Source organism: Herpailurus yagouaroundi, unplaced genomic scaffold, assembly GCF_014898765.1.
Source record: "Herpailurus yagouaroundi ecotype Mexico unplaced genomic scaffold, PumYag 160, whole genome shotgun sequence".
Taxonomy (NCBI): Eukaryota; Metazoa; Chordata; class Mammalia; order Carnivora; family Felidae; genus Herpailurus; species Herpailurus yagouaroundi.
Genome location: NW_024412401.1, coordinates 34660282 through 34687244, shown reverse-complemented (window position 1 = coordinate 34687244; position 26963 = coordinate 34660282). Strand labels below are relative to the sequence as shown.

The window sequence follows — 26963 nt, the reverse complement described above, 5'->3', positions numbered from 1 at the left end:
AAAACTGATATTATCAAACTGAGAAGAGATTAATCTCTCCTGGATGGGCAAATGAAATTCACTCTTAAGCAAAAATTCAATTCATTAGCAATGAGATGCCTACTATTATGGATATTGTAAGACTTAGGCCTGGAATACGTTGTATTTCCCTGTAGACAGAAGCTGCAAGGACACCCAAGTCAAGAATACACTTAGTTTGTATGAAACCCAGACAAAGGGAGATAGCCCTTCAGATATTCCACAGAATTAAATGAGGTAAAAATGATGGGTCTTCCATCATAGAAAGGTGCCTTTACGATGGCACAATAAATGTCAATGAACTTCTTTAGTTGGGATGTTGTCTCCTTACACTAGATTTTCTATGTAAGTACTAATGTTTACTCCCAAGAATCACCTCTTACCCTGCTTCCATGGCTGATCAACTCCTCTTCTGAGGGACCCAATCTTTTTTTTAAAAATAGTAATACTGGGGTGCCTGGGTGGCTCAGTCACTTAAGCATCAGACTCTGCATTTCCGCTTAGGTTACGATCTTAGGGTTGGTGAGGTCAAGCTCAGAGTTGGGCTCTGCACTGACAGCACAGAGCCTGCCTGGGATTCTGTCTCTCCCTCTCTCTCTCTGCCCCTCCCTGACTTGTGTGCTCTCTCTCTCTCTCAAAAGTAAATAAAATAAAACTTAAAAAAAATAATGCATCTAATAAGGTTTTCCTGTTCTCAGTTCTTTTAAAAATCATTGTGTGCATTTCTGTAATGATTTAAAGCATATGCAAATCTTGGTGATTTATGTAACCATCGAAGGGAGATTGCATCCCTTTTTACAGTTTATTGGAGAACCACTCACTGTAGCCTCCAAATTCTGACAACAACCGTAATTACTATGATAATTCTGATTTTTAAAAAATTGATATAAATGAATAGGATGTGTGTTGAAGAATAGACAGGTACAAAACAAAAATTTTGAACATGAGGTAAAATGAGGGAGAACTTATTCTCACCATCATAAAGCAGATTGTGCACCTACAGTAATTAAAATAGCACATTAATGGTGCAAGGATGCACAGAACAATGGAGCTACACATGACTAAATATGGTACAGAAACAAACATTAGTTTATAGAAGAATATAGCACTTGGTAAAGGAAATTTCAGAAATCAATGGGGAAAAAGTTTATCTAAAAATTAGTCTTGACTCTCACTACACACCCACAAAAAAAACCCACTAAATTAAGTTAATTAGTTAAATTGGGCAAGTTAAGGGGTGAAATGTAAGAAAAGGTACAGATTTTTATGAAGGGGAACTTTCTAAGAATAAAAGACAATCTGAATTTTTAATGGGGAAGAATTTCCTAAGAATAAAAGGAAAAAAGAATAGATTTGAATACATAAATATTTAAATACATAAAGATTTAAATATTAAACAGTAACTCTTCAAATGAATTCTTTACATCACTAAAAGGCAAACAGTGAAAAAGAAAGGTTACTTGAAACCCACACAACCACGTTAATGTTATTAATGATTGTCCTTAACATTTTCTAAAGTATGAAACTAGACAAAAACACAAAAGTGTATAGACTCCAATACCAAGAGTCATAAAGGAAGTGAATTAAATGGATAAAGGAGAAATTTAAAAATACAATTTTTAGGGGCGCCTGGGTGGCTCAGTCAGTTAAGCGTCCGACTTCAGCTCAGGTCACGATCTCGCGGTCCGTGAGTTCGAGCCCCGCGTCGGGCTCTGGGCTGACGGCTCAGAGCCTGGAGCCTGCTTCCAATTCTGTGTCTCCCTCTCTCTCTGCCCCTGCCCCGTTCATGCTCTGTCTCTCTCTGTCTCAAAACTAAATAAAACGTTTAAAAAATTTTTTATTTAAATTAAAAAAAAAATACAATTTTTAGAAAATAAAAAACGAGAAATTTCTAAAACCAGAGTTACGAGATATGGGCTAAATTACACACTGATGTAATTTTATAGTTATAAATCCTTTCATTGTTAATCAGGGAAGTGGAAACAATTAAACATTAAATTCAAAAGTTAGGAAAAGAAAGATTGCAACGGAAGTTGAAAGAAATACATACTAATGTTTAAGTAAAGGAAAATGAGCTGTAAAGGGAGATGGGATGCCATAGAGTGAGTAAGAGGGAAATCTTTGAATAAAATAATGGGTTTTTAAAGTATAAGTAAGAAAAATGCAAAAGTAAAATTATTCTAAGAAGCTCTAACAAAGAATATAAGAGGCCAGAGGTTTTTCAAGGAATAATAAAACATCATACATAAATATGTGCACATAAAATAAAAATCGTTGATATTTTATGTATGATTTTCTATGAAAATGAAAGTTTTTAAATGAATCAGGAAAAAGTGGAAATGCAAGTGTATAATTAGTCATAAGTGGAAAATGTTATCAGAGTTTTAATTCTCCAAAACTGATTGAGGGACCAATGAAACTCTTCCAGACTTTTCAGAAGCAGTAACTCTGTACTGTATAATTTGGCCCAAGTAATGGGAAGCTAAACAGGTTATATTGACAAATAAAATAATGTTATTTTGTTGGCAACCCGATAGCTATTACCAAAAAACAGATAATAAACTATGACTGCAAATATGCTACCAATCAATATCTGAAAGAATAGCCTGTCAAACAAGTAGGGTTTATCCCAGGAATGCAGAAGGGCTTAAAATAAGATATAATCTATCAACATAATAAATTACTTTACCATAACAAATAGGAAAAATTCACATGGCTGCTTGGTAGAAGATAAAAATGCCATTCATCATCGTTTAAATCACATTTTCAATACAATTCTGAGGAACTCTTGTTGATAACTGACATAATAAAAAAGATGTCCTTAAACCCCCAGCCACTTATGGAACAATATAGGCAGTCTTATTAAATCTGGGAAGAGAAAAGGGTGCTGGCTCAGAATCATCCATTGTTTAGTATTGTTCTCAAAGCTGGAGCACTTGTAATAAATCTTAAGATTAGAGCTTTGGGCATTTAAAACCATCATCATTTGTAGATTACATGTCTTAAAATTGAATGAATCTACTAAGAGAGTTGAGAGTTCACTAAAGTCATAAGAATACCAAATAAAGAACTTTTCCGTATACAGTGATAAGCAGAATATATAGTGAAAAATCACATTCAAAAGATTTGTGGAAAATATAAAATATGTAAGAATAATCTTAAACAGCAGTGCATGGAACCTGTGTCGCACAAACTAGAAAATGTTACTGAAAAGCAAAAAACATACCTTAATATTTTAATAAAATTGTATCAAAATGAAAGTTCTCTCTAAATATATGTATAGGTAAAAGGCAATCTCATTTAATATCCCAACAAAGCTTTTCTTTTTGACCCTCTTTTGGAATTAGGAAGTGATTCTAGAGCTTATCTGGAAGAATATGTAGGCAAGAATCACGAAAATAAGATTGAAAAAGGAAGAGTAATAAAGAATAGTAAAGAGAAAGTAGCTCCTACAGGGTTTTAAAATATATACTGAAAATACAAAAATGAAGAGTTTTGCAAGTACTGCCATATAGATCAAGATGATTGAATAGATCCTGAAACTTACGAGTTTCATGTATTACTAAAGAAGCATCACAGGTCAGTTGCAAAGAAAAGATTTATTCAATTTATAATATAGAAAAATTGGCTGGCTCTTTGGGAAAAACAAATGAAACAAAATGAATTTCTCATATGTCTTTAATTCATACCAGACACTGACATTAATTCTTCATAGATATTAAAATATAAAGAAAAAAATAAAACCGTAAAAATTAGAAGACAGTATAGTTAAAATAGGTGAGCGTTAGCCAATTTCAGGACTTAAGTATAAAAGCAGCAGACATAAAATCAGCAGATTAGACTATATAAATAATTAAAGACATGTTTACCCCAAATACCGTAAGCAAACAATAAAAAAGAGAATATGAATAGGGAACAAAATCTTAAACAATTATCACAGCCAAGAGAATAATTTTCTTAATTTATGAAGAACCATCCATAAATAAGGGATGTTGAGCCCCACGTAGTCATTACATTTGAACTGCAAATTTGGCTCTGTGTTTTGCTCTTCATCACAGCCGAACAGCAAGGCTGGGCAGTCATTTGGCACATACTGTGCGAAAATAAAAGGAAGAAACCAATTTCTCAGGAACAATTGCATTTGCCGGCACAGACGGTTAAAAGAAATTTCAGGGAGGAGGCCTGGTGGTGAAGTGTTTAGGGGTACAGAGAGTCTGCCACTTAGCTGTGGGGTGACCTCAAGAATGTAGACTGTGGGTAACTTCCCCATAGTTGTGCCTTGGGACTCTTGTTTGTAAATGGGAATGGTAACAATACGCCTTAGTGCATAGGATTGAATGAGTCGATGCTTGTAAAGCACTTAGAACAATGACCAGCACATAGTATATACATGTTAGCGATTATTACATGGGAGATGCAAACTAAAGATGTTAGGACTGCTGCCGGGAGAATCATTCCTACAACAAATAAATGTGCATATGGGCAGGCGCACACACACACACACACACACACACACACACACACACCCTACATTAAGTCTTAGTGTTGGTTTTCCATTTTGTTTGCATTCTGCCCCCTTCATTTGTTATTCTTCATTGATTCCAAAGATAACATTAAGGGTCAGGGCCCCGATTATGACACAGTGATTGGAGGGAGGGAATAAAAACTTTTCTCATAATGTGCCCACTTAAATAAAGATGGAACCAATAAAAACTCATAAAATGGAGACTGCTGAATATTTTGCTTAATCCATGAACGCGGAACTCTATTCTTTCATACTTCAGAACCTTAAATGTTCCACAAACTGAAAGTGATAACAGTCACAGTTGGCATTAATTAAAATATAAGGTTTTCAAGGTGTTGATGCACTGGCAAAATAACATGAGATAACCAGAGAGAGAACAGCTTAGCGTTGTTTATAATCTATCATAGGTTCAGTGTCAACAGATACCGTTTAGTGACTTACATCAGTTCCAAGGCAGCACAATTGTATTTTTCTTGAAATTTGTGGAAATGCAAGTAACACTCTTTCATTTCCCTACAATAGAACGCCACTGCCCGACGTTTCAGAAGCCCAAAGGTGTCATCATCTTCCCGGCCAGCTGTGGCAAGCAGCCTGCCAGACTTGGGACGATTTGTCAACTGAGTTGCCGCAGAGGATTCATTTTATCAGGCGTCAGAGAAGAAGTGAGATGTACTACCTCTGGAAAGTGGAGTGCCAGAGTTCAGACAGCTGTTTGTAAAGGTAGGTCCCCTACATCCATCGGGCTGAAAACCAGATTCCTATATAACAATATATTGGTACAGTGTGGGGCTGTGCCTCGTTGCAGCTTTTGCCGCAAACCCATGATACAGTGGTGGGTATTATCCTAATATGATCTGTGAGGGTTTCTGTTTCAAAATGATGGATTTACAGAATCCGATTATAATATGCCAGGCAATGACGGAAGAAATAGAAAAATAAGGATAATTTTCAAGCTGGAAATCAGGTAAGTTTTCCACCAGGAGATGGAGATCTTTGAGGAATTGTAATGGCCCATATAATGCAGGACTAAATCAGTTTAAAGAGGCATGAGTTAAAAAAAATAAAAAATTAAAGAGACATGAGCATCCCATTACTTTCATAGAATATTGCCATCTGACTGGCAGCAAGTATAGCCTGCTACATAAAAGGGGGTTTTAAAAACAAGAAAGAGTTCTTAGAAGTAAAAACATCATAAATATTTCTAAGAGAAGGATAAATAAAGTGGAGTGGATGTTGTTGAAAACAGTATTAGCGATTTGAAGAACCAAACTGAGAGTTCCCTCAGAACGGAGAAATAATACACAACGAACTTGAATATCCCAATGGATCAAACTAAAAAGATGGAAGTTAAGAGATACCAGTGATAGATTTTTAAAAACCCAGTATTCATTTACTAACGAGTTCCAGAAGCAGAGAGAAGAGTAGATGGAGGAGAAGAACTTTCCTACCAGCAGAAGGAAGTTTCTCTGGGCTAAACTTGAGATCAATCATAGCCCAGGACAGCAGCATATTTTCACTACTGGTGAAATTTCTGAGTTTCAGAGTTTAACAAGAAAGTTTTATATATATATATATATATATATATATATATATATATGCATACATATGTATATATGTATGTATATATATATACATATACACACATGTATATGTGTGTGTATATATATATATATATATGCACATATATATATATGGACACACATATATACATACATATGTATAGATATACATATAAAGTAGATATATATATGTATATATGTATAATTTATTGTCAAATTGGTTTCCATACAACACCCAGTGCTCATCCCAGCAGGTGCCCTCCTCAATGCCCATCACCCACTTTCCCCTCCCCCTCACCCCCTATCAACCCTCACTTTGTTCTCAGTATTTAAGAGTCTCTTATGATTTGCCTCCTTTTCTCTCTGTAACTTTTTCCCCCTTCTCCTCCCCCGTGGTCTTCTGTTAAGTTTCTCAGGATCCACATATGAGTAAAAAAATATGGTACCTGTCTTTCTATGCCTGACTTATTTCACTTAGCATAACACTCTCCAGTTCCATCCACGTTGCTACAAATGGCCAGATTTCATTCCTTTTCATTGCCGCATAGTATTCCATTGTGTATATAAACCACATCTTCTTTATCCGTTTGTCAGTTGATGGACATTTAGGCTTTTTCCATAATTTGGCTATTGTTGAGAGTGCTGCTGTAAACATTGGGGTACAAGTGCCCCTATGCATCAGTACTCCTGTATCCCTTGGGTAAATTCCTAGAGGTGCTATTGCAGGGTCATAAGGTAGATCTATTTTTAATTTTTTGAGGAACCTCCACATTGTTTTCCAGAGTGGCTCTACAAGTTTGCATTCCCACCAACAGTGCAAGAGGGTTTCTGTTTCTCCACATCCTTTCCAGCATCTATAGTCTCCTGATTTGTTCATTTTAGCCACTGTGACTGGCATGAGGTGATACCTCAGTGTGGTTTTGATTTGTATTTCCCTGATGAAGAGTGACATTGAGCATCTTTTCATGTGCCTGTTGGCCATCCAGATGTCTTCTTTAGAGAAGTGTCTATTCATGTCTGCTGCCCATTTCTTCACTGGATTATTTGTTTTTTGGGTGTGGAGTTTGGTGAGTTCTTTATAGATTTTGGATACCAGCCCTTTGTCTGATATGTCATTTGCAAATATCTTTTCCCATTCCGTTGGTTGCCTTTTCGTTTTATTGATTGTTTCCTTTACAGTACAGAAGGTTTTTATCTTGAGGAGGTCCAAGTAGTTCATTTTTGCTATTAATTCCCTTGCCTTTGGAGATGTGTCAAGTAAGAAAATGCTGCAGCTGAGGTCAGAGAGGTTTTTCCCTGCTTTCTCCTCTAGGGTTTTGATGGCTTCCTGTCTCACATTCAGGTCCTTCATCCATTTTGAGTTTATTTTTGTGAATGGTGTGAGAAAGTGGTCTAGTTTCATTCTTCTGTCCTTCATTCTTACTGTCCAGCTCTCCCAGCAGCATTTGTTAAAGAGACTGTCTTTTTTCCATTGGATATTCTTTCCTGATTTGTCAAAGATTAGTTGGCCATACATTTGTGGGTCCAATTTGGAGTCTCTGTTCTATTCCATTGGACCCAAATAGATAAAATCATGAATGAAAATGGAATTATTACAACCAATTCCTCATAAATATAAGCAATTATCAGGGAATACTATGAAAAATTATATGCCAACAAACTGGACAACCTGGAAGAAATGGACAAATTCCTAAACACCCACACACTTCCAAAACTCAAATGGGAAGAAATAGAAAATTTGAACAGACCCATAACTGGTGAAGAAATTGAATCAGTTATCAAACATCTCCCAACAAATACGAGTCCAGGACCAGTGGCTTCCCTGGGAAATTCTGCCAGACATTTAAAGCAGAGGTAATACCTATCTTTCTCAAGCTGTTCCAAAAAGTAGAAAGGGAAGGAAAACTTCCAGACTCATTCTATGAAGCCAGCATTACTTTGATTCCTAAACCAGACAGAGACCCAGCAAAAAAAGAGAACTACAGGCCAATATCCCTGATAAATGTGGGTGCAAAAATTCTTAATAAGATACTAGCAAATCGAATTCAACAGCATATAAAGAGAATTATTCACCATGATCAAGTGGGATTCATTCCTGGGCTGCACAGCTGGTTCAATACTCACAAACCAATCAATGTGATACATCACATTAATAAAAGAAAAGATAAGAACCATGTGATCCTGTCAATCAATGCAGAAAAAGCATTTGACAAAATTCAGCATCCTTTCTTAATAAAAACCCTCGGGAAAGTCAAGATAGAAGGAACATACATAAACATCATAAAAGCCATTTATGAAAAGCCCACAGCTAATATCATCCTCAATGGGGAAAAACTGAGAGCTTTCCCCCTGGTATCAGGAACACGACAGGGATGTCCACTCTCACCGCTGTTGTTTAACATAGTGTTGGAAGTGCTAGCATCAGCAATGAGACAACAAAAGGAAATCAAAGGCATCAAAATTGGCAAAGATGAAGTCAAGCTTTCATTTTTTGCAGATGACATGATATTATACATGGAAAATCCGATAGACTCCACCAAAAGTCTGCTAGAACTGATACATGAATTCAGCAAAGTTGCAGGATACAAAATCAATGTACAGAAATCAGTTGCATTCTTATACACTAATAATGAAGCAACAGAAAGACAAATAAAGAAACTGATCCCATTCACAATTGCACCAAGAAGCATAAAATACCTAGGAATAAATCTAACCAAAGATGTACAAGATCTGTATGCTTAAAACTATAGAAAGCTTATAAGGGAAATTGAAGAAGATATAAAGAAATGGAAAAACATTCCGTGCTCATGGGTTGGAAGAATAAATATTGTCAAAATGTCCATACTACCCAAAGCAATCTACAAACACATTCTATGTAATCCCAATCAAAATTGCACCAGCATTCTTCTCGAAGCTAGAACAAGCAATCCTAAAATTCATATGGAACCACAAAAGACCCCAAATAGCCAAAGTGGTAGTGAAGAAGACCAAAGCAGGAGGCATCACAATCCCAGACTTTAGCCTCTGCTACAAAGCTGTAATTATCAAGACAGTATGGTATTGGCACAAAAACAAACGAGAAAGTCTTAAATGAGTTTCCAGAGAGAAAAGAGAAATTGCACAGAAGAAACAAGAACCAGACTTACATTATACTTCTCATTTCCAGCTATAAATGCCAGAAGGAAATACAGCAATGTCCAAAGAATACAGAAAGAAAATGGATATAAACTTTCAATCCCAAATCCAGTTAAAGTATTAGTCAAGTATGAATAAAAGTCAGCTACTCTTTTAGATTTTCAGAGTCAATATGTTAATGCATATTTGTGGGAAGAAAGTGTCCAAGGATAAGCTCCCTCCAGGAAAAAAAGAAAATATAAATTGTATGAAGTTTCAAAGAAACAAGAAGAGACACAGATTGTATCAACTCGGATATATTCACCTGCAAGTTACAGAAGACCTAATTTAACATAACATAAAATAAGGGATTTTTTATATTATATATTCAGAATTTAGCTCTACAGTGACTGATGTGGATTATGTTTATGTTACCAGCTCTAACTCAGTATTTGTACCATAGAGTTTCACACTGCAAAAAATACATTGGCTTTAATTTCTTGTTTTGACAGTACATGTTAGCACCGCTAATTAATTCTACTTGACAGCCTTGTTTTCAAGCGTGGTTCTTTCCTGCCACAGTCAACATTTAGTTTTTGTTTGTTTCTTTTTTGTTAATTTTTAAAATATTTATTTATACTTGAAAGAGAGAGTCAGAGACAGACAGACAGACAGAATGCAAGCAGGGGAGGGGCAGAGAGGGAGACACAGAATCAGAAGCAGGCTCTGGGCTGTTAGCACAGAGTCCGACGCAGGGCTCGAACTCACGAACCGCAAGATCGTGACCTGAGCCACAGTGGACGCTTAACCGAATGAGCCACCCAGGCGCCCCAGGTTTTTTTGATTGTTTCTTTATTTCATTCAAAAAGTATCTATCAGGCTTCTAGTGTGTGCCAGGCACTATGTAACACAATGGGACAAGAGATACCCTAGCCTTCAAAGAATTTGAATTCTGTTGGAGGAGAAACTCAGTTTCCTGATGGCAAGTTGTCTGGTCAGGAAGGACAGAAGGCTGTGGGGGCCCCTTTGGAGGGAGCACTTCCTGAGGAGATTGTGTCTAATCTGTGAACTAAAAGACAAATAGGAGTTATCTAAGTAAAACAGGAAGAGGGCACTGACTCAGGCACAGAGACTAACATGGGCAAAGGCTCAGGTGCAGGAAAGACCACGGGGTTTCCATGGGAATGAGACTATCCAGCATGGAGAGTGAGTTCCAGTAGGGGAACCGTAAGAGATGAAGCTAAGAGGTCAGCAGGTTTCAGTTCAGGAAGGGCCTCATAAGCCATGCTGAAGGCAGTTGTACATTCCAAATTAATCTGGAATTCCAGTGTAAAAAATGAGTCATGTGTGCCTGGAGGGCTCAGTCACTTGAGCCACTGACTCTTGGTTTTGGCTAAGGTCATGATCGCATGAGTCATGCGATCCAGCCCCATATTGGGGCTAGACAATTGGGGCTACTCTATGCTGACCGTACGGAGCCTGCTTGGGTTTCTCTCGCCCTCTCTCTCTCTTTGCCCCATCCCCACTGGCGTTCTCTCCTCTCTCAAAATAAATAAACAAAAACATGAGTCACAGAGTATTCATATATTTTTGCCTCTTTCCTAAATGACTTAGAATTACATATCAATCTATATATCGATTTGTGCATTTTCTGAGTCAGATGTGGAGGCCCCTCAGATCAGCTGTCCCAAGGACATAGAGGCGAAGACCCAGGAACAGCAAGACTCCGCCAATATCACTTGGCAAATCCCCACAGCTAACGACAACTCTGGGGAAAAGGTAAGGTTTGTGCAAATATTTGCATCCTTTTCAAGTGGATTCTGAATGCGCTGCAAATATGTGCGATATTGAAGATCTACTAATACCCTCATGATAGTACTTTCTGTATAAACTCTACTCATAAATATTAATGCCTCATTGGATAAAAGAATGATTCACCTTGAATTTTTAGCTAGAAATCAGAAAAAAATCTCTAAAACGGAAACTTTTATTCCGTGGACTTGTTGTATTGTATATCCACTAAGATTACTTGACTAAAAATTCTTTGCCTCTTACTAGGCTCCAGTGGTCTTTTAAGAAAAAGAAGATATGGAAACGATCTTAATTCCTATTTATGAACATATCTTTTAAAATATGAGCCCCACGCCTGGGTGGTGCAGTCGGTTAAGCGTCCGACTTCAGCCAGGTCACGATCTCGCGGTCCGTGAGTTCGAGCCCCGCGTCGGGCTCTGGGCTGATGGCTCGGAGCCTGGAGCCTGTTTCCGATTCTGTGTCTCCCTCTCTCTCTGCCCCTCCCCCGTTCATGCTCTGTCTCTCTGTCCCAAAAATAAATAAACGTTGAAAAAAAATTAAAAAAAAAATAAAATATGAGCCCCAAACGACTGCATATTGGCCAAGCTGAAGGAGATTTCAGTGTTTTTAATTCAGCATTTTCTAACACAGTATTTTACTCAGAATACAATATTTTAATATTACATATACAGTAGCTTGAGATAATTATCCATCAGATGTTGGAAAAGAAATTAATTTATGATTTAACTCCCCTTGAACCTGTACTGTTAGTATTCACATACATGAAGATACTTTTATGGTACATTGTTTTCACAGCTGCATATAAATATGTACAAATCATGGCAGACAGGATATACTGGGGTGGGGCCCACAACACACACACAAAACTGTTCTGATAGTTGTGTTAAATATACTTATAATCAAGGTAACTTAAAAAAATTAACTATAGGTTACATTCTCAGGATTGATTGAGTGAGTGTGTGTGTGTGTGTGTGTGTGTGTGTGTGTGTGTGTGTGTGTGTGTCGTGTAAAACCAGCTTCTTTTTTTGTGTGGGGGGAGGGTATTTTTTTAATGTTTTATTTTTTCTAAATGTTTATTTATTTATTTTTGAGAGAGGCAGAGAGAGAGGGAGACAGAGAATCCCAAGCAGGCTCTGCACTGTCAGCACAGAGCCTGATACAGGGCTCAAACCCACAAATTGTGAGCTGAAGTCAAGAGTCGGGTGCTTAACCAACTGAGCCACCCAGGCACCCCTATTTTTTTTATTTTTGTTTACTTTATGTTATTTACTGAGTGCAGTATTGGTTTCAGGAGTAGAATTTAGTGATTCATCAATTATATACAACACCCAGTGCTCATCATAACAAGAGACCTCCTTTTTCTTTCCATTTTTTTTTTTTTTTTTTTTTTTTTGTGAAAGAGAGGGCGCAAGTGAGCAAAGGGCAGAGAGAGAGAGAGAGGGAGGGAAAGAAGCAGGACTCACCCAAAGCAGAGCTCAAGCTCATCCGAAGCAGGGCTCGAACTCAGGAAGCGTGAGTTCATGATCTGGGCTGAAGTCAGATGCTTAACCAACTGAGCCACCCAGGCACAAGTGCCTTCCTTAAAACCCATCACACATCCAGCAGATTTATTTATTTTATAAATGGAAGTTTGTACCTTTTGATCCCCTTTGCCCATTTCACCACCCCCACCCCTACCCCCATCCCCTCCTCTGACAACCACCATCTCTTCTCTGTATCTATGCGTTTGTTTTTTTGTTTTCTTAGAGTCTGCATTAAATGAGATCCTATGGTATTTTAGGTAACTAAAGACAAGGTAACTTTTACATGTGAACTTAAAAGTGCAAATGTGATATCTAGTAGGTGATGTAAGTGTTGAACGATCAGTCCGTCATGTGTGGTTTTTACTTTTCACTAAAAGACCCATGAAAACATGAATGCATTGTTGTTACCTTCATCATGATCGTCATCAAGCTCTAAGAAGAGCACAGGGACACATTTCAGGATCTCATGAGAAGTCACACTAAATGCAGCACCTGTGTGTTGAAATATTTTTAACATTGCAATTGAAAAGACCAGGGTATTTGACTGCAAAAGTATTTCTAAGTTTGCATTTTTAAAATTTTCTAAATTAAAAGACAAATAGCAAACTTGAAAAAAAATGCTTCAAAAGTGTCAAAAGTGAAGAATATGTACTACCTAACATGTTCATGTTATGTTATAACATAATTTTCAAAGGGACTAAGAAGGCAAGCATATCACTCAAAAAGAAAAGAACAGGGGTGCCTCGGTGTCTTAGTAGGTTAAGCATCCCACTCTTCATTTTGGCTCAGGTCGTGATCTCTCAAAATAAATAAACTTAAAAAAAAAGGAATGAATACATCCATATTTCCATATCATGCAAACATGTGAGATTTTAATCTCGGTATAAGGCATTAAGAAACTGTGAATTAAAACAACAACCTGGTGTCATATTTTTGAGTTACCAAAAGTAATGGTATTTAATATAGGTCAGAGAACTTAGAGTGGGAACTTTCACATTGACTCTCAAATACTGACAAATGAGAATGCAAATTACTACCGTGTTTTGGGAAAGGAATTTTGTATTATCTATCATTACATTGTTAATGACTTCTGGTTAGTAATTCTGTTCTGGAAATGTATTGTAAAGACATAATAAAAATATTTTAGAATTACCTGTTCAAAACTGTCCACCCCAGTATTGTTTGGTATAGTAAAATTTGGGACCAATTTAAATGTCCTTCAATAGATTTTTTTTAATTACCATATATTTATTCTATAGAAAATTACACAGACATTTAATCTTGAATTCTAAAGACTACGTAACAGAATAAAGAGTGTTTTAAGATATTATGTTTAAAAAACAAAGAATAATATTCCATGTGTATGTCAGCTGCACAAACTATGTAAATAGTAGTCTGGAAAGAAACATGCTAGAAGGCTGTGTCTGATTTTTTTTCCGTTTCACTATATATATGAAATATTGATTGTGCCATTTAAAATTTTATTTTCCCTAATAATATTTAGATATAAGAACAGTAAATACACTGTCAGTATTAACCTTAACTTTCAAAATATTTATTTATCTCTAAAAGGTGTCCATCCATGTTCATCCGGCTTTCACCCCACCTTACCTCTTCCCAATTGGAGATGTTGCCATCACCTATACAGCCGTTGACCTATCCAGCAACCAAGCCAGCTGCACTTTCCACGTCAAGGTTGTCGGTAAGTCACAAAATTGCTTGAGTGGGATTTCGAAAATAATCCAGTAGTCCAAGGGCTTGGCTTCTCCTTTATCTTCAACAACTCCCTCCCCCCCCGATTCTCCCGGCTGGCTTTGAAACCTGCCCATGCCACTCCCTCTTTGAAACCTACATCCCCTTTAACCATTGCTGCCTCTCTTTGATTTCTTCCAATATGAGCCTTTGGAAAAGTTCCCAGTAATTGTCATCTGTTTTGTCTCCACAGCCATTTATATTCAAAGTCACTCAAGTGACTCTCGTCCCCTTCACTCACATACAAACTACTTTCATCGGGGGCATCACTGGTCTCTAGAGTTATTTCTACTGCACACTTTTTCGTTCTTATATTACATAATCTTTCCTTAGATTTTATCACCTTAGATTTTATTAACCACACTCTCCTTATCGAAACTGTCTCCTTCCCCAGCTTATCTGACAGCAATCTGTCTTGGTTCCACAACCTGTTTTTCTCATTTCTCCTTCTTTATCTCTTTCCTACATGGCTTCTCTTCCTCAGGCCGGCTCTCAAATGTGGATCATCCCCAAGGTTCCAGCCTTAGCCTTCTTTTCTTTCTGTGTCTCTCTCTCTCTCTCTCTCTCTCTCTCTCTCTCTCTCTCTCTCTCTCTGGTTTTTCTGGTGATTTTGTTAACTGACAACTTCCAGAATTCAATCTGAAGCTTAGATCTATTTTCTGAAATTCAAACCAATATATAGAACTGCCTATTCAACATTCCCAGGTAAATGTCTTACAGGCATTTCAGACTCACCCAAACCTAGTATATTTCTTAGCTCAGAATGGCACAACCAACCGCCTACCTACCATGCAAAAATCTGGAAGTCATCCCTGACTCCTCTCCTTCCATCACCAACACTCAATTATTTCTCAAGTTCTTCTGGTTTCATCTACATATTGTTTCGGAAATCTGCCCTAGTCTCTTCGCCCTCACAACCACTGCTGTAGATCAGTCCTTATTTTGGATGGGGTGCTGGTTTATTTCTTAGTCTTCCAATTGCTCTTTGTACTTTCAATCAATTCAGTATTGTATTCTGTAGATTCAGTAGATATTCAATAGATATTCAGTAGATATTCAATAGATACCAGGTACCCACCACCAAGAAGTAATATGTGGAGAAACAGGATACGTAGCAGCCTATAGTGGTCAAGAGCACAGACTCTGAACCCAATCTGCTTCATCCAAAAGTAGAGTATAGGGTTATTGTAAGGCTTTTAATTAGTTAAAATATACAAACCACTTGAACTAGTGCCTAACTCACATTAAGTTCTGTGTAAACATATTGACATTTAGCAATATTCACCTCATATATTTTAATCTGTTTGTTTAAAATTTCAACACAACAAGTTCATTTTATGTTAAGAATTTTACATAACTTCTTGAAATAACTAATGTATAATCAGACCGGCTCCTGACCCTTGAAATGATAGGTTTTGGTAGAAGTGCATAGAAAGAGACTCAAGTAAAAATCCGTCTACTTCATTTCAGAGTTCTTAGGTATTTTAAATGCTTTCTCACTTGTTTTAAGCATGAACTTGGCCAGTCATATGTAAAAGATGCTGGATTCATTTTTTGTGGTGCTGTGATCTTAAGCATGGCATTGTGGTTCAAGCATTTGCCAAGTTTCAATGTTTCGCCATGAAGAGTCAGCACAGTGAAATGTAAAATGCGTACTCAAGTGTCTGACTAGACACGAGCTCGATTTTCAAAGTGTGAAAGAGAGAGGTGACCTGGGGAAGACGAGGAAGCGGGAGAAGGTGAGAGAAAGGGAGACAAGGCGAGAGGGAGGGAAGAGAGAGAGAGAAAGATAAGAGAGAAGATATTCTAAAGCCTGCATTTTCTTGTTTCCTCAGATGACAGGGTGTGGGTGTCTTATTGGTAAATGAGAGGAGGCAGGAATGCTTTGGCTTAGCTTTCCAGGGAATACTGCCTCACTTGCTTTGAAATGGGCTTTCTCTCTCTCCTTTGGACACCACGCCTCCGCTGGTACCTCGCATTCTTTTGACAGTAATTGACTGAGTCTTAGCACCCTCTCGTACCTGCGGTTCGACTTTAAAATATTCGTCTAGAATCAGATGAGTGTAGAAAATCTTGGAAAGAACCGATTTGCAATGTCTTTGGGAAAATAGTAAATACCACCAGATTCTTCAGTTTAACTGTAAATGGTCACTCTTCAAGCGCACAGACCTCCACTGAGCATTTTTTTTTCACTTTTTTCTTTGTGCAGCAAGTTTTTCTGAGCCTGTGTGACAGGCCAGGTGCTGTGCTATGCAGTGGAAACCTAACTGTGAGCAAGAGAGACTTCGTCACTGGTCCCCAGAGTTTACAGTCTAGAAAAGGAGTCAAACCAAAGGTGCTAGACCAATGAAATGACAAGCATGAGGAAAAGAGAAAATGGAATTTATTCATAAGACGTAGTGTAAAACAGAAATCTCTACATTCTCACGGATACAGCTCATTTAATTTCGGAGTGTGTGTTTTCATATATCATGTAAAGAAACACCCTGGTCTGGATGCCTGCGGTTGCAATTTTCTAGCTTAGTGACCTCAGATGAGTCCCTTTATTTGCGTACTCTGAGATTTGGTCATTTCACTCCTTCCGCTTCTCTGGGAAGGTTCTCTTCACTTCCTGGCCGCATCTAGAATTGCCTTTGACACCACTGTGCATAGGGTGATTTTAGACACCTAGCATTTCTTCTTCAACAGGCAGAGGGAAGTATAGCAAGAACCAGCTCTCTCTCCTGCCTTGAGACGAGGGATAACAAACTCTCATTGTCAAAGGAGCTCCAGGGCCAGCCTTGTGCTAACAAGGTCAAGGCTCTCTGCCAGCACAAGTAGACTTCAGTTCTCTTATGCAAACCTCCTCGTCATTTTTGAATATCAGTTGTGACTTCTTTCTCTGCTTTCCTGTCTTTTAGACGTGGAACCGCCTAGCATAGACTGGTGCAGATCCCCACCTCCGATGCAGGTCTCAGAGAAGGAGCATGCTGCAACCTGGGATGAACCTCAGTTCTCAGACAACTCAGGTGCGAGCCCAGGGATTTTGTGGTCAGCATGGTAACACTGAATTGTGTTTCCTTTTTAAAAGCTTTTTTAAAACGTTTATTTTTGAGAGAAAGTGTGAAAGAGTGATGGGGGCGGGACAGAGAGCGAGGGGGCCAGAGGATCCGAAGCGGGCTCTATGCTGATAGCAGACAGCTCCATCTGGGGCTTGAACTCCTGAACCATGAGATCATGACCTGAGCTAAAGTCGGACGCTTAAGCCCCTGAGACCCGCAGGCACCCCTTAAAAGCTTTTGAAAGGATAAAAGAAATGAAAAGCAAATTACGTCTTGTCTAAGTGGTATGAATAATCACATAAGGTAATATGTTTTAATCTAGGATAATTACATGTCATTTAATATTATTAATCTTACCCATTCTTTAGGTTCCCTGCCTTCATTCAGTATTAAATTTATTAAACCTGTACTAGGAGGACTTGAAGATTTCTATAAATTCACTGAATCTCTAAGCTTATATTGTCCTGAAGGCATAAACTATGCATTTTATTTGTATCTTTAGTACAGTTTATATATTCATGCCCATTTCTTAAACATATGCCCCCAAAATGATAAAAGTTCGTAGGACAGCAGAAAAAAAAAAAAGAGCAAACACAACTGAATTTCATGTTAAAGGTTTCACTAACGCCCAGTAAATAATAATAAAAAATGCAAATTACATAGATTTCTTAATTAAGTTTCTCCAGGGTCCCAACAGACTGACCCATTCGAGGAAAATCACTTATTCAGCAAGAATGCCTTAGTCTAACGAACCTTTTGAGTCTACCACTTCTGCGTTGTAGCGTAACATCGTTTGTTTTTCACTAGTGGCCAAATCAACGTAAGTTGCGTGCCCATCTGGTTTGCATAAATAGAAAATGAAAATTCAAATCAAAGCAAGTGAGAAGTAAAGTGACTGCAGACCAGTCACCCCACAACTAGATCCCTTCTTTCCCTTCTAGGGGCTGTATTGATCATCACCAGAAGCCATACACCAGGAGACCTTTTCCCTCATGGGGAGACTGTAGTGCAATATACAGCCACGGACCCCTCAGGCAATAACAGAACATGTGACATCCACGTTGTCATAAAAGGTATTCTCTTCATAAGCCTCGAAAAATCTGGTTGACATTTGTTACGTTTAATTGCTGTGTTTTATGGCAGAAAATAGGCTGTGCGAAGCAGGTTTGTGAATTTAGAATACTGACAGATTTTATTTACGTTTCTGATTATTATTGCTTCACCTGACGATAGGTAGAAATATTTTCTTCCAGGGTAGTCTTTTTCAGTTTATTTTTTTTTTAACCTTTATTTCTTCAATTCGAGAGAAACGGAGACAGTGTGAGTGGGGGAGGGGCAGAGAGCGAGGGAGAGAGAGAGAGAGAGAGAGAAAGGGAGAAAGAATCCCAAGCAGGCTTGGTGTTGCCGTCGCAGAGCCCAACGCAGGGCTCAAAGTCACGGAACCATGAGATCATGACCCAAGCTGAAACCAAGAGGTGCACGCTTAACCGACTGAGCCACCCAGGCACCTCTTCCAAGGTAGTCTTTAATTAACGCTTCGTTAACATTTGCACTAAAGGTACAAAATACTATGGTTATAATTCTACTTCAAATAACTGAGGAGACAGGTTCTGAAGATGTACTTGCTACGTAATGTTATCTACTTTTCACTCTTATTAAAAGAACGCCACAAACAGCAACCCCAACTCAGAAATAACTTTTAGCATTTCATAAAATTTTCACAGCCTCTAATTCTGATTACACATAGGTACAGCTTTTCAACTGTGTCCACCTCGGAACCAAAAAGTGTCCGTTGTCACAAGGATTTATGGTAAAAGTTTTTCTAGGAATAGTGGTGGAAAGGGAATTCTTTTCAAACATCACCTTAGACTCATGGAATTTAATTTATATTGTTTATACCACTGTATATAAATAGTATCATTTTTTTTATACAGGTTCTCCCTGTGAAGTTCCATTCACACCAATAAATGGGGATTTTATATGCACTAAAGATAGTGCTGGAGTTAACTGCACATTAAGTTGCTTGGAGGGCTATGATTTCACAGAAGGGTCTACTGAGAATTATTACTGTGCTTATGAAGATGGTATATGGAGGCCGCCATATTCCACTGAATGGCCAGACTGTGCTAGTAAGTTTTAATTTTTTTTTCTGGATTCCTTTCATATATGTGAGTATGTGTTTGGGTGTGTGTACATTTTTTTAATGTTTATTTATTTTGAGAGAGAGAGAGAGAAAGAGGCAGAGAGAGAGGGAGACAGAGAATCCCAAACAGGCTCCTCACTGTCAGCACAGAGCCTGGCACAGGGTTCCATCTCACGAACTGTAAGATCACGACCTGAACCGAAATCATGAGTTGAACACGTAACCAAATGCACTTAGACACTTAACCAGGCACCCCTGGGTGTGTGCACATTTCTGACCATGAAAGAGGAAAACTGCCTTACAATAGGGATTAGGAAAAAATGGTGCCATGAATTTGAAATGTCTGTGGATAAGAGAAATGTTCATCCCTTGATTTAAAATGTTAGCCCCCGCCAGAGACTGGTTATTGGTTGAATTGCTACAGGACAAGATTCAGTTTAAAGCAAAACCATCTTGGCCCTCTTATTGTTATTTATCAGAAATATCTGAAGAGACTTACTGTTCTTGATCTATAAACATGAACTTAAAGTATAATCTTATAGTCTGCAGAAGAGCTTATATTTAAAGTAAGGTCCCACCAACAATGAAGCGACAGAAAGAGAAATCAAGGAATCGATCCCATTTACAGCTGCACAAAAAACCATAAAATACCTAGGAATAAATCTAACCAAATAGGTGAAAAGTCTGTACACTGAAAACTAGAGAAAGCTTATGAAAGAAATTGAAGAAGATACAAAAAAAAAAAAAAATGGAGAAAGATTCCGTGCTCCTGGATAGGAAGAACAAATATTGTTAAAATGTCAATACTACCCAAAGCAATCTACATATTCAATGCAATCCCTATCAAAATAACACCAGTGTTCTTCACAGAGCTAGAACAAATAATCCAAAAATTTGTATGGAACCAGAAAAGACCCCGAATAGCCAAAGCAATCTTGAAAAAGAAAACCAAAGCAGGAGGCATCACAATCCCAGACTTCAAGCTATACTACAAAGCTGTAGTCATCAAGACAGTATGGTACTGGCACAAGAACAGACACTCAGATCAATGGAACAGAATAGAGAACCCAGAAATGGACCCACAAACGTATGGGCAACTAATCTTAGACAAAGCGGGAAAGAATATCCAATGGAATAAAGACAGTCTCTTCAGCAAGTGGTGGTGGGAAAACTGGACAGCGACATGCAGAAGAATGAACCTGGGCCACTTTCTTACACCATACACAAAAATAAACTCAAAGTGGATGAAAGACCTCAATGTAAGACAGGAAGCCATCAAAATCCTCAAGGAGAAAGCAGACACAAACCTCTTTTATTTTGGGCGCAGCAACTTCTTACTCAACACGTCTCCGGAGGCAAGGGAAACAAAAACAAAAATGAACTACTGGAACCTCATCAAAATAAAAAGCTTCTGCACAGCAAAGGAAACAATCAGCAAAACTAAAAAGCAACTGACAGAATGGGAGAAGATATTTGCAAATGACATATCAGATAAAGGGTTAGTATCCAAAATCTATAAAGAACTTATCAAACTCAACACCCAAAAAACAATCCAGTGAAGAAATGGGCAAAAGACATGAATAGACATTTCTCCAAAGAAGACATCCAGATGGCCAACCGACACATGAAAAAATGCTCAACAACACTCATCATCAGAGAAATACAAATCAAAACCACAATAAGATACCACCTCACACCTGTCAGAATGGCTAACATTAACAACTCCGGCAACAACAGATGTTGGCAAGGATGCGGAGAAAGAGGATCTCTTTTGCATCGTTGGTAGGAATGCAAGCTGGTGCAGCCACTCTGGAGAACAGTATGGGGGTTCCTCAAAAAACTGAAAATAGAACTATCCTGCGACCCAGCAGTTGCACTACTAGGCATTTATCCAAGGGATACAGGTGTGCTGTTTCGAAGGGACACCTGCACCCCCATGTTTATAGCAGCACTATCAACAATAGCCAAAGTATGGAAAGAGCCCAAATGTCCATGGATGAATGAATGGATAAAGAAGATGTGGTATACACACACACACACACACACACACACACACACACACACACACACAATATGGAGTAGTACTCGGCAATCAAAAAGAATGAAATCTTGCCATTTGCAACTACGTGGATGGAAGTGGAGGGTATTATGCTATGTGAAATTAGTCAGAGAAAGACAAAAATCATATGATTTCACTCCTATGAGGACTTTAAGAGACAAAACAGATGAACATAAGGGAAGCGAAGCAAAAAATAATATAAAAACAGGGAGGGGAACAAAACATAAGAGACTCTTAAATATGGAGAACAAACAGAGGGTTACTGGAGAGGTTGTGGGAGGGGGGATGGGCTAAATGGGTAAGGGGCACTAAGGAATCTACTCCTGAAATCGTTGTTGCACTATATGCTAACTAATTTGGATGTAAATTTAAAAAAATAAAAAATAAAACAAGTTAAAAAAATAAAATACAGTAAGATCCAACATGTGTGATAGAATGAACGATCAGTCACATTCTCTTTAGATCTGATTTAGATTTAGAGTTATTCTATAATCTTAAATATGTGTATTGTTATAAAGATAAACAATATCTTTGTCTAGTGTAAATATTCTTTGGAATTAATAGTTGATCCAGTACCATAGATGGAGTTTAAATGCCAGTGTCTTGGAGAAAGGGTAAAGCCCGCTTACTTGAGCTATTTTTTATCCCAAATGAGGGAAGTAATTAGAAGCAGTATCATTCACCTCTATCACAGATTTGGACAGTAGGATTTTAATGCTGATACTATTAGAGGCATTGTCTCTGAATATTTGGAGACATCTTGCTAGGGCTAACCATGCAAGCTTTTGATCCAAGGAGAAATTCTCTGTGGAAATTATACTTTTCAAGGAATTATTTTCTCTAATATTTAGAAAAATTTCAGTGTCTATTGGTTAAAAGTATAATATAAACATGTATGATACAAATTTATATAAACATAAAAGATTTCTTTGACCCAGGCAGGATTTTTCAGAAATTCCCAGAAATACAATTTAAAAATCTTTACATCTCTTTTTCCCTTAAATACTCATTTTCTTAATGTGGTTATAAGCTAAAGAATAATTTATCAAAGCAAATTCATCACTGGGTAATTCGGTACAGTGCTGCGTGGCTCGTGGTTTATAATGCCTAGAAACTTTTCCTAACTGTCATCTCCTGTTTTTCTAATGATCCCACAAATTGTGTTAGAATTAAAATACTAAGTTATCATTTCTCCAAAGACAATTAAATCTTTGGGTTGGAACACCAGCTAAGTGAAACTGTTTTCTCTAACATTTTCCAGTAAAGCGTTTTGCAAATCATGGGTTCAAGTCCTTTGAGATGCTGTACAAAGCCACTCGTTGTGATGATACAGATCTGTTGAAGAAGTTTTCTGAAGCATTTGAGATTACCCTGGGGAAAATGGTATGTCAGTAGTATTGTCTGTCATATTTTAAAGGATACCGTTGAGCGTTTTCGTCGCGTCTCAGGGTAACCTGCCACTGGAATTCCTTGTCCTGATGACTTCCCTCCTCTATGTAATCCAGACTTTTCCCTCATATTTAGAATTGGTCATAGGTTTTGGACATCTGGAATGAATTATAAGTGAATCTTTATTAAAACATTTTGAACTTTTTAAAACATTCTGAGTCAGAAAGCCAGAGAAGCGTGGGGTCCATGTGGTTTGAAAATGTCTGCTTTGTTATTTAAAGTATGACAAAAATGCCATTGTAGGCTGTATTTATTTTAGGATGGGATAATTGAACATTGAAAGGGCTTTCTTTTTCATGCATTTTTGTTGAGGATTCTTTCAATGTTTACAGGAAAGCAAAACAATATATTTAACTTATGTTGAGCATCTCAAAGGCAGGAAATGTGTTCTATACGTATTTGAATCCCTGATGGAGTAGGCAGCTTAGATTTGGGATAGATTTTAAGAGTGGAATTGGTGGTAGTAGATTTGATGTGCAGTGTGAGAGAAAGAGGGGAGTCAAGGAGGCAGAGTGCCCAGGAACACGGACGCACGAATGGGTATACATGGCTGGAAGTGTGTCAGAGGTTCTTTTCTGATGTCTCTTATTTTCTCAGTGAACAACGATGCAGAATGATCAGCTGAGAGAATAAGGATGGGAAGGAGTTGTTGAGGTTTGGAAAGAGAGGTGATGGTACCAAATAATTTTCTAGAAAGGCACAAATGAATGTGCTAAAGAAAGGTGCTAGGATTGGCCAGAAGCAGGTGTGTGTTTTCTTTCAAGCTGTAATCAACCATGTGGGTGGGTGCATGTATGGACAAAGCAGAGCAATCAGTTTAGGGTTAAGGGTTCTGCAGACAAACAAGTGAAGAAGGGTGCGTGTGAGAGAGTAATTCAGGAGTAATTCATAATAAGGAGGTGAAGAGACATCAGGCTGAGAGACGGTGAAGAGATGGAGGGGTCAACGGATTATAAATCTGATGAAGTCAAAGAATTCCAAGAGGAGGAGAGGGTGCAGTTACCGGGCATGATGAGGTCTGAGGGTATGGCCATGAGAGCAGGTGACAAAGTAAGGCTGGAAGACATGAGGAGAAAGAGAAAAAGGAAGTGAGAAGCCAAGGTGAAGGAAGGATTAGCTGGATGGATACAGAAATTCCCAACAATTATAGCAGGGAAAGTTACTGGATGTTCTTAGAAGGAGGGGGTGATGCAGAATGGGGAAAGGCTGTTGGTAGCGGCCACATGGAGAGGCCATCTACTATACCATGAGCTTCAGGACTGTGAGGCTCTAAGGAGGGGTGAGGGAGCATGATCTGGAAACAGCAGGGAAGAGTGAGGAAGATACTTCCTCCATCTCCATGCCCATAGTTTGAGAAAGCTGGAAAGTGAGATGCCATTGAGAGCAAAGGTAAAAGGAACAGAAAGAAAGGAGATGAAAAAAATAATAGGAGATTCGCTGATTACTGGCTGTGAGTTCCAAAGGGCAGAGGAAGGTTCTGAGGACTTGGAGATGGGTGGGAGATAAAGTCAGAGGAAAGGGATCTAAAGAGCCATATGGGGTAAAAGATCAGAGACAAGAGATATGCCAGGAGTTCTGGGCTTCTGGGGATCAGTGGTATAAACAGAGACAAAAAGGCATGAAAATAATTGTGGTGATTCACAGACACGGGAGGCTGTAAGGGGCGGGGCCTGGAGGAGGACCAGGAGTCTGTCCAGGAACATGCAGGGCTCTAGCCCTCTCCTCTCTCCTGTGGATAGAATTGTGAAGGTCAGGGGAAAGAAGGGCTTATCCAAAGCCCACAGAGATGTGATTTACATTTTATTCTTTTCATTTTTTATTTGCAGGTCCCATCATTTTGTAGTGATGCTGATGACATTGACTGCAGATTGGAGGACCTGACCAAGAAATATTGCCTTGAATATAATTATGACTATGAAAATGGCTTTGCAATTGGTAATTATATTATGTAGTGTCAGTAGTTTGCAAGACCGATCTGCAAAATAAACTAATTCCAGAAGAGTGGGGCAAATTAGAAAAAGTAACTTTTTTTAAGCCACAAAACTCTTGAAGTGATAAAAAGAAGAATAAGTCACATTATGATTGTGATCGTTTAATATTTATATGATAGGATAGTACTAAAGCAGTTTTTACATGGCATTCAATTAAAATTGCAATTAAGCCGTGAATTTAAAACAGTTACACATGTAAAATGCTCCGATTCCTCACCAAGAATATGTTAAGACTCAATCTGTTCAGGTCGGATATACCTTCTGGTTGAATTTTGATGTTTTCTGCATGGCATCTCTAAACATTTTTATTAAGGTTATTCCTACGTCTGGTGTGTGATTTTTTGCTGGCGTATTTGGCCATTTTGCTTACTGCTTAATATTCCTGGGAGATTTTAGTAGTCACTCTTGGGTCTTTCATTAGCAAAATCATCAACCTTTCCAGTAATTATATTTCTGATTTTTATGGCATTGTTATAAAACTGCCAAACACTTCCAGAATACTGTTTTTAAAAATAATAGTGATAACAAAATAGTGTCATGGTTAAGCACCATGGACTCTAACACCAACTTCTTACATCCAAATTCTGGCTCTACCACGTGCTAGCTTGTGGTCTTGAGCAAATTTGTACTCTGTGCCTTACTTAGTCTTCTCACCTATAAAATAGGTATATAAGAATTCTAAACTCATAGGGCCATTCTCAGGATAAATTGAGTAAACACAGGTACAAATAAAGTCCTTAGAAGGTTATCTGAGGGGCGCCTGGGTGGCGCAGTCGGTTGAGCGTCCGACTTCAGCCAGGTCACGATCTCGCAGTCCGTGAGTTCGAGCCCCGCGTCGGGCTCTGGGCTGATGGCTCGGAGCCTGGAGCCTGTTTCCGATTCTGTGTCTCCCTCTCTCTCTGCCCCTCCCCCGTTCATGCTCTGTCTCTCTCTGTCCCAAAAATAAATAAACGTTAAAAAAAAAAAAAATTTTAAAAAATATTTATACAGGGAAGGTTATCTGAGACAATATTAGTTGACATTACAGCAGACATCCTTTTTGTTTCTCGCACTAATCACATGTATCATATTTTTAGTGACTTAGCATGAAGAGTGATGTTGACCTTTGCTTTATACTTTTTCAATTTTAGAAATATTATTTTGCATATATGTTTATTGCAAAAACTTGAAAACTGCCAAAACCCAAAGAATGAAATAAAGATAATCCACATAAATAATCCTGTAAATAATTCCATTAATGTACTAATATATGTATACATAATATACTAATGTATATGTATACACACATATAACTGTACATGTATGTGTGTATATGTGCCCATATTATCTTATTAACCTGAATTTTTAGTTAACATTTTATTGAAGACATTTTTCCTTTATTAAATATTATACTTCAGTTTCAGGGGCCACATATTATTATTTAATCAATCAATTGCTGTAACTTAGGTAAACAACTTCCGGTTGGTAGACTTTGGGTTTCTCTCCATTTTAACTATTATATAAAACTCAGCGAAAATTTCAGACATTAAAGTTTTAGGTAGAAAAATATGAAGTGGCATTGGCAGTGGCATGACTAGAGTAACAGGCCACACGTGACCTAGGTTTCCCCTCCCACGTTACTGAGGTAGATTATTGAGGGTTTAGGGATACACACAGAGAGAATCACTTGCCGTCAGAAGACTTTGAGATAGGCAATGTTTGTCATCCAATAAGGATCAAAATAACAGTTTTCTAGATTCAGACATGGACGGATGGTACCACTGATCCTAAGAGAGAAGCCTTCATCCTTGAATGCCTTTACAATGGAGAGTCCCAAGATTGGCATAATATTTATTTAAAAAAAAACATTTTAATTTTTAAAGAGAGAGAGAAAAAGCATGAGTGGGGAAGGGACAGAGAGAGGGAGACACAGAATCTTAAGCAGCTCCAGGCTCTGAGCGGTCAGCACAGAGACCCACACGGGGCTCAAACTCATAG

The 26963-nt window shown here is 38.0% G+C and overlaps 1 protein-coding gene across 2 annotated transcripts in view; it reads left to right on the top strand.

Annotated features, from left to right (window-relative positions):
* The window catches only part of SVEP1 (sushi, von Willebrand factor type A, EGF and pentraxin domain containing 1), a 199121-nt gene that overhangs the window by 70473 nt on the left and 101685 nt on the right, over nucleotides 1-26963 (top strand). For both annotated transcript variants that reach the window (XM_040481945.1, XM_040481944.1), the window contains exons 8-15: nucleotides 5066-5263; nucleotides 10877-10995; nucleotides 14124-14253; nucleotides 17204-17311; nucleotides 18286-18417; nucleotides 19279-19473; nucleotides 22808-22929; nucleotides 24822-24930. In XM_040481945.1, coding sequence (XP_040337879.1) covers nucleotides 5066-5263; nucleotides 10877-10995; nucleotides 14124-14253; nucleotides 17204-17311; nucleotides 18286-18417; nucleotides 19279-19473; nucleotides 22808-22929; nucleotides 24822-24930 — 1113 coding nt within the window. The remainder of the gene's footprint in view (nucleotides 1-5065; nucleotides 5264-10876; nucleotides 10996-14123; nucleotides 14254-17203; nucleotides 17312-18285; nucleotides 18418-19278; nucleotides 19474-22807; nucleotides 22930-24821; nucleotides 24931-26963) is intronic.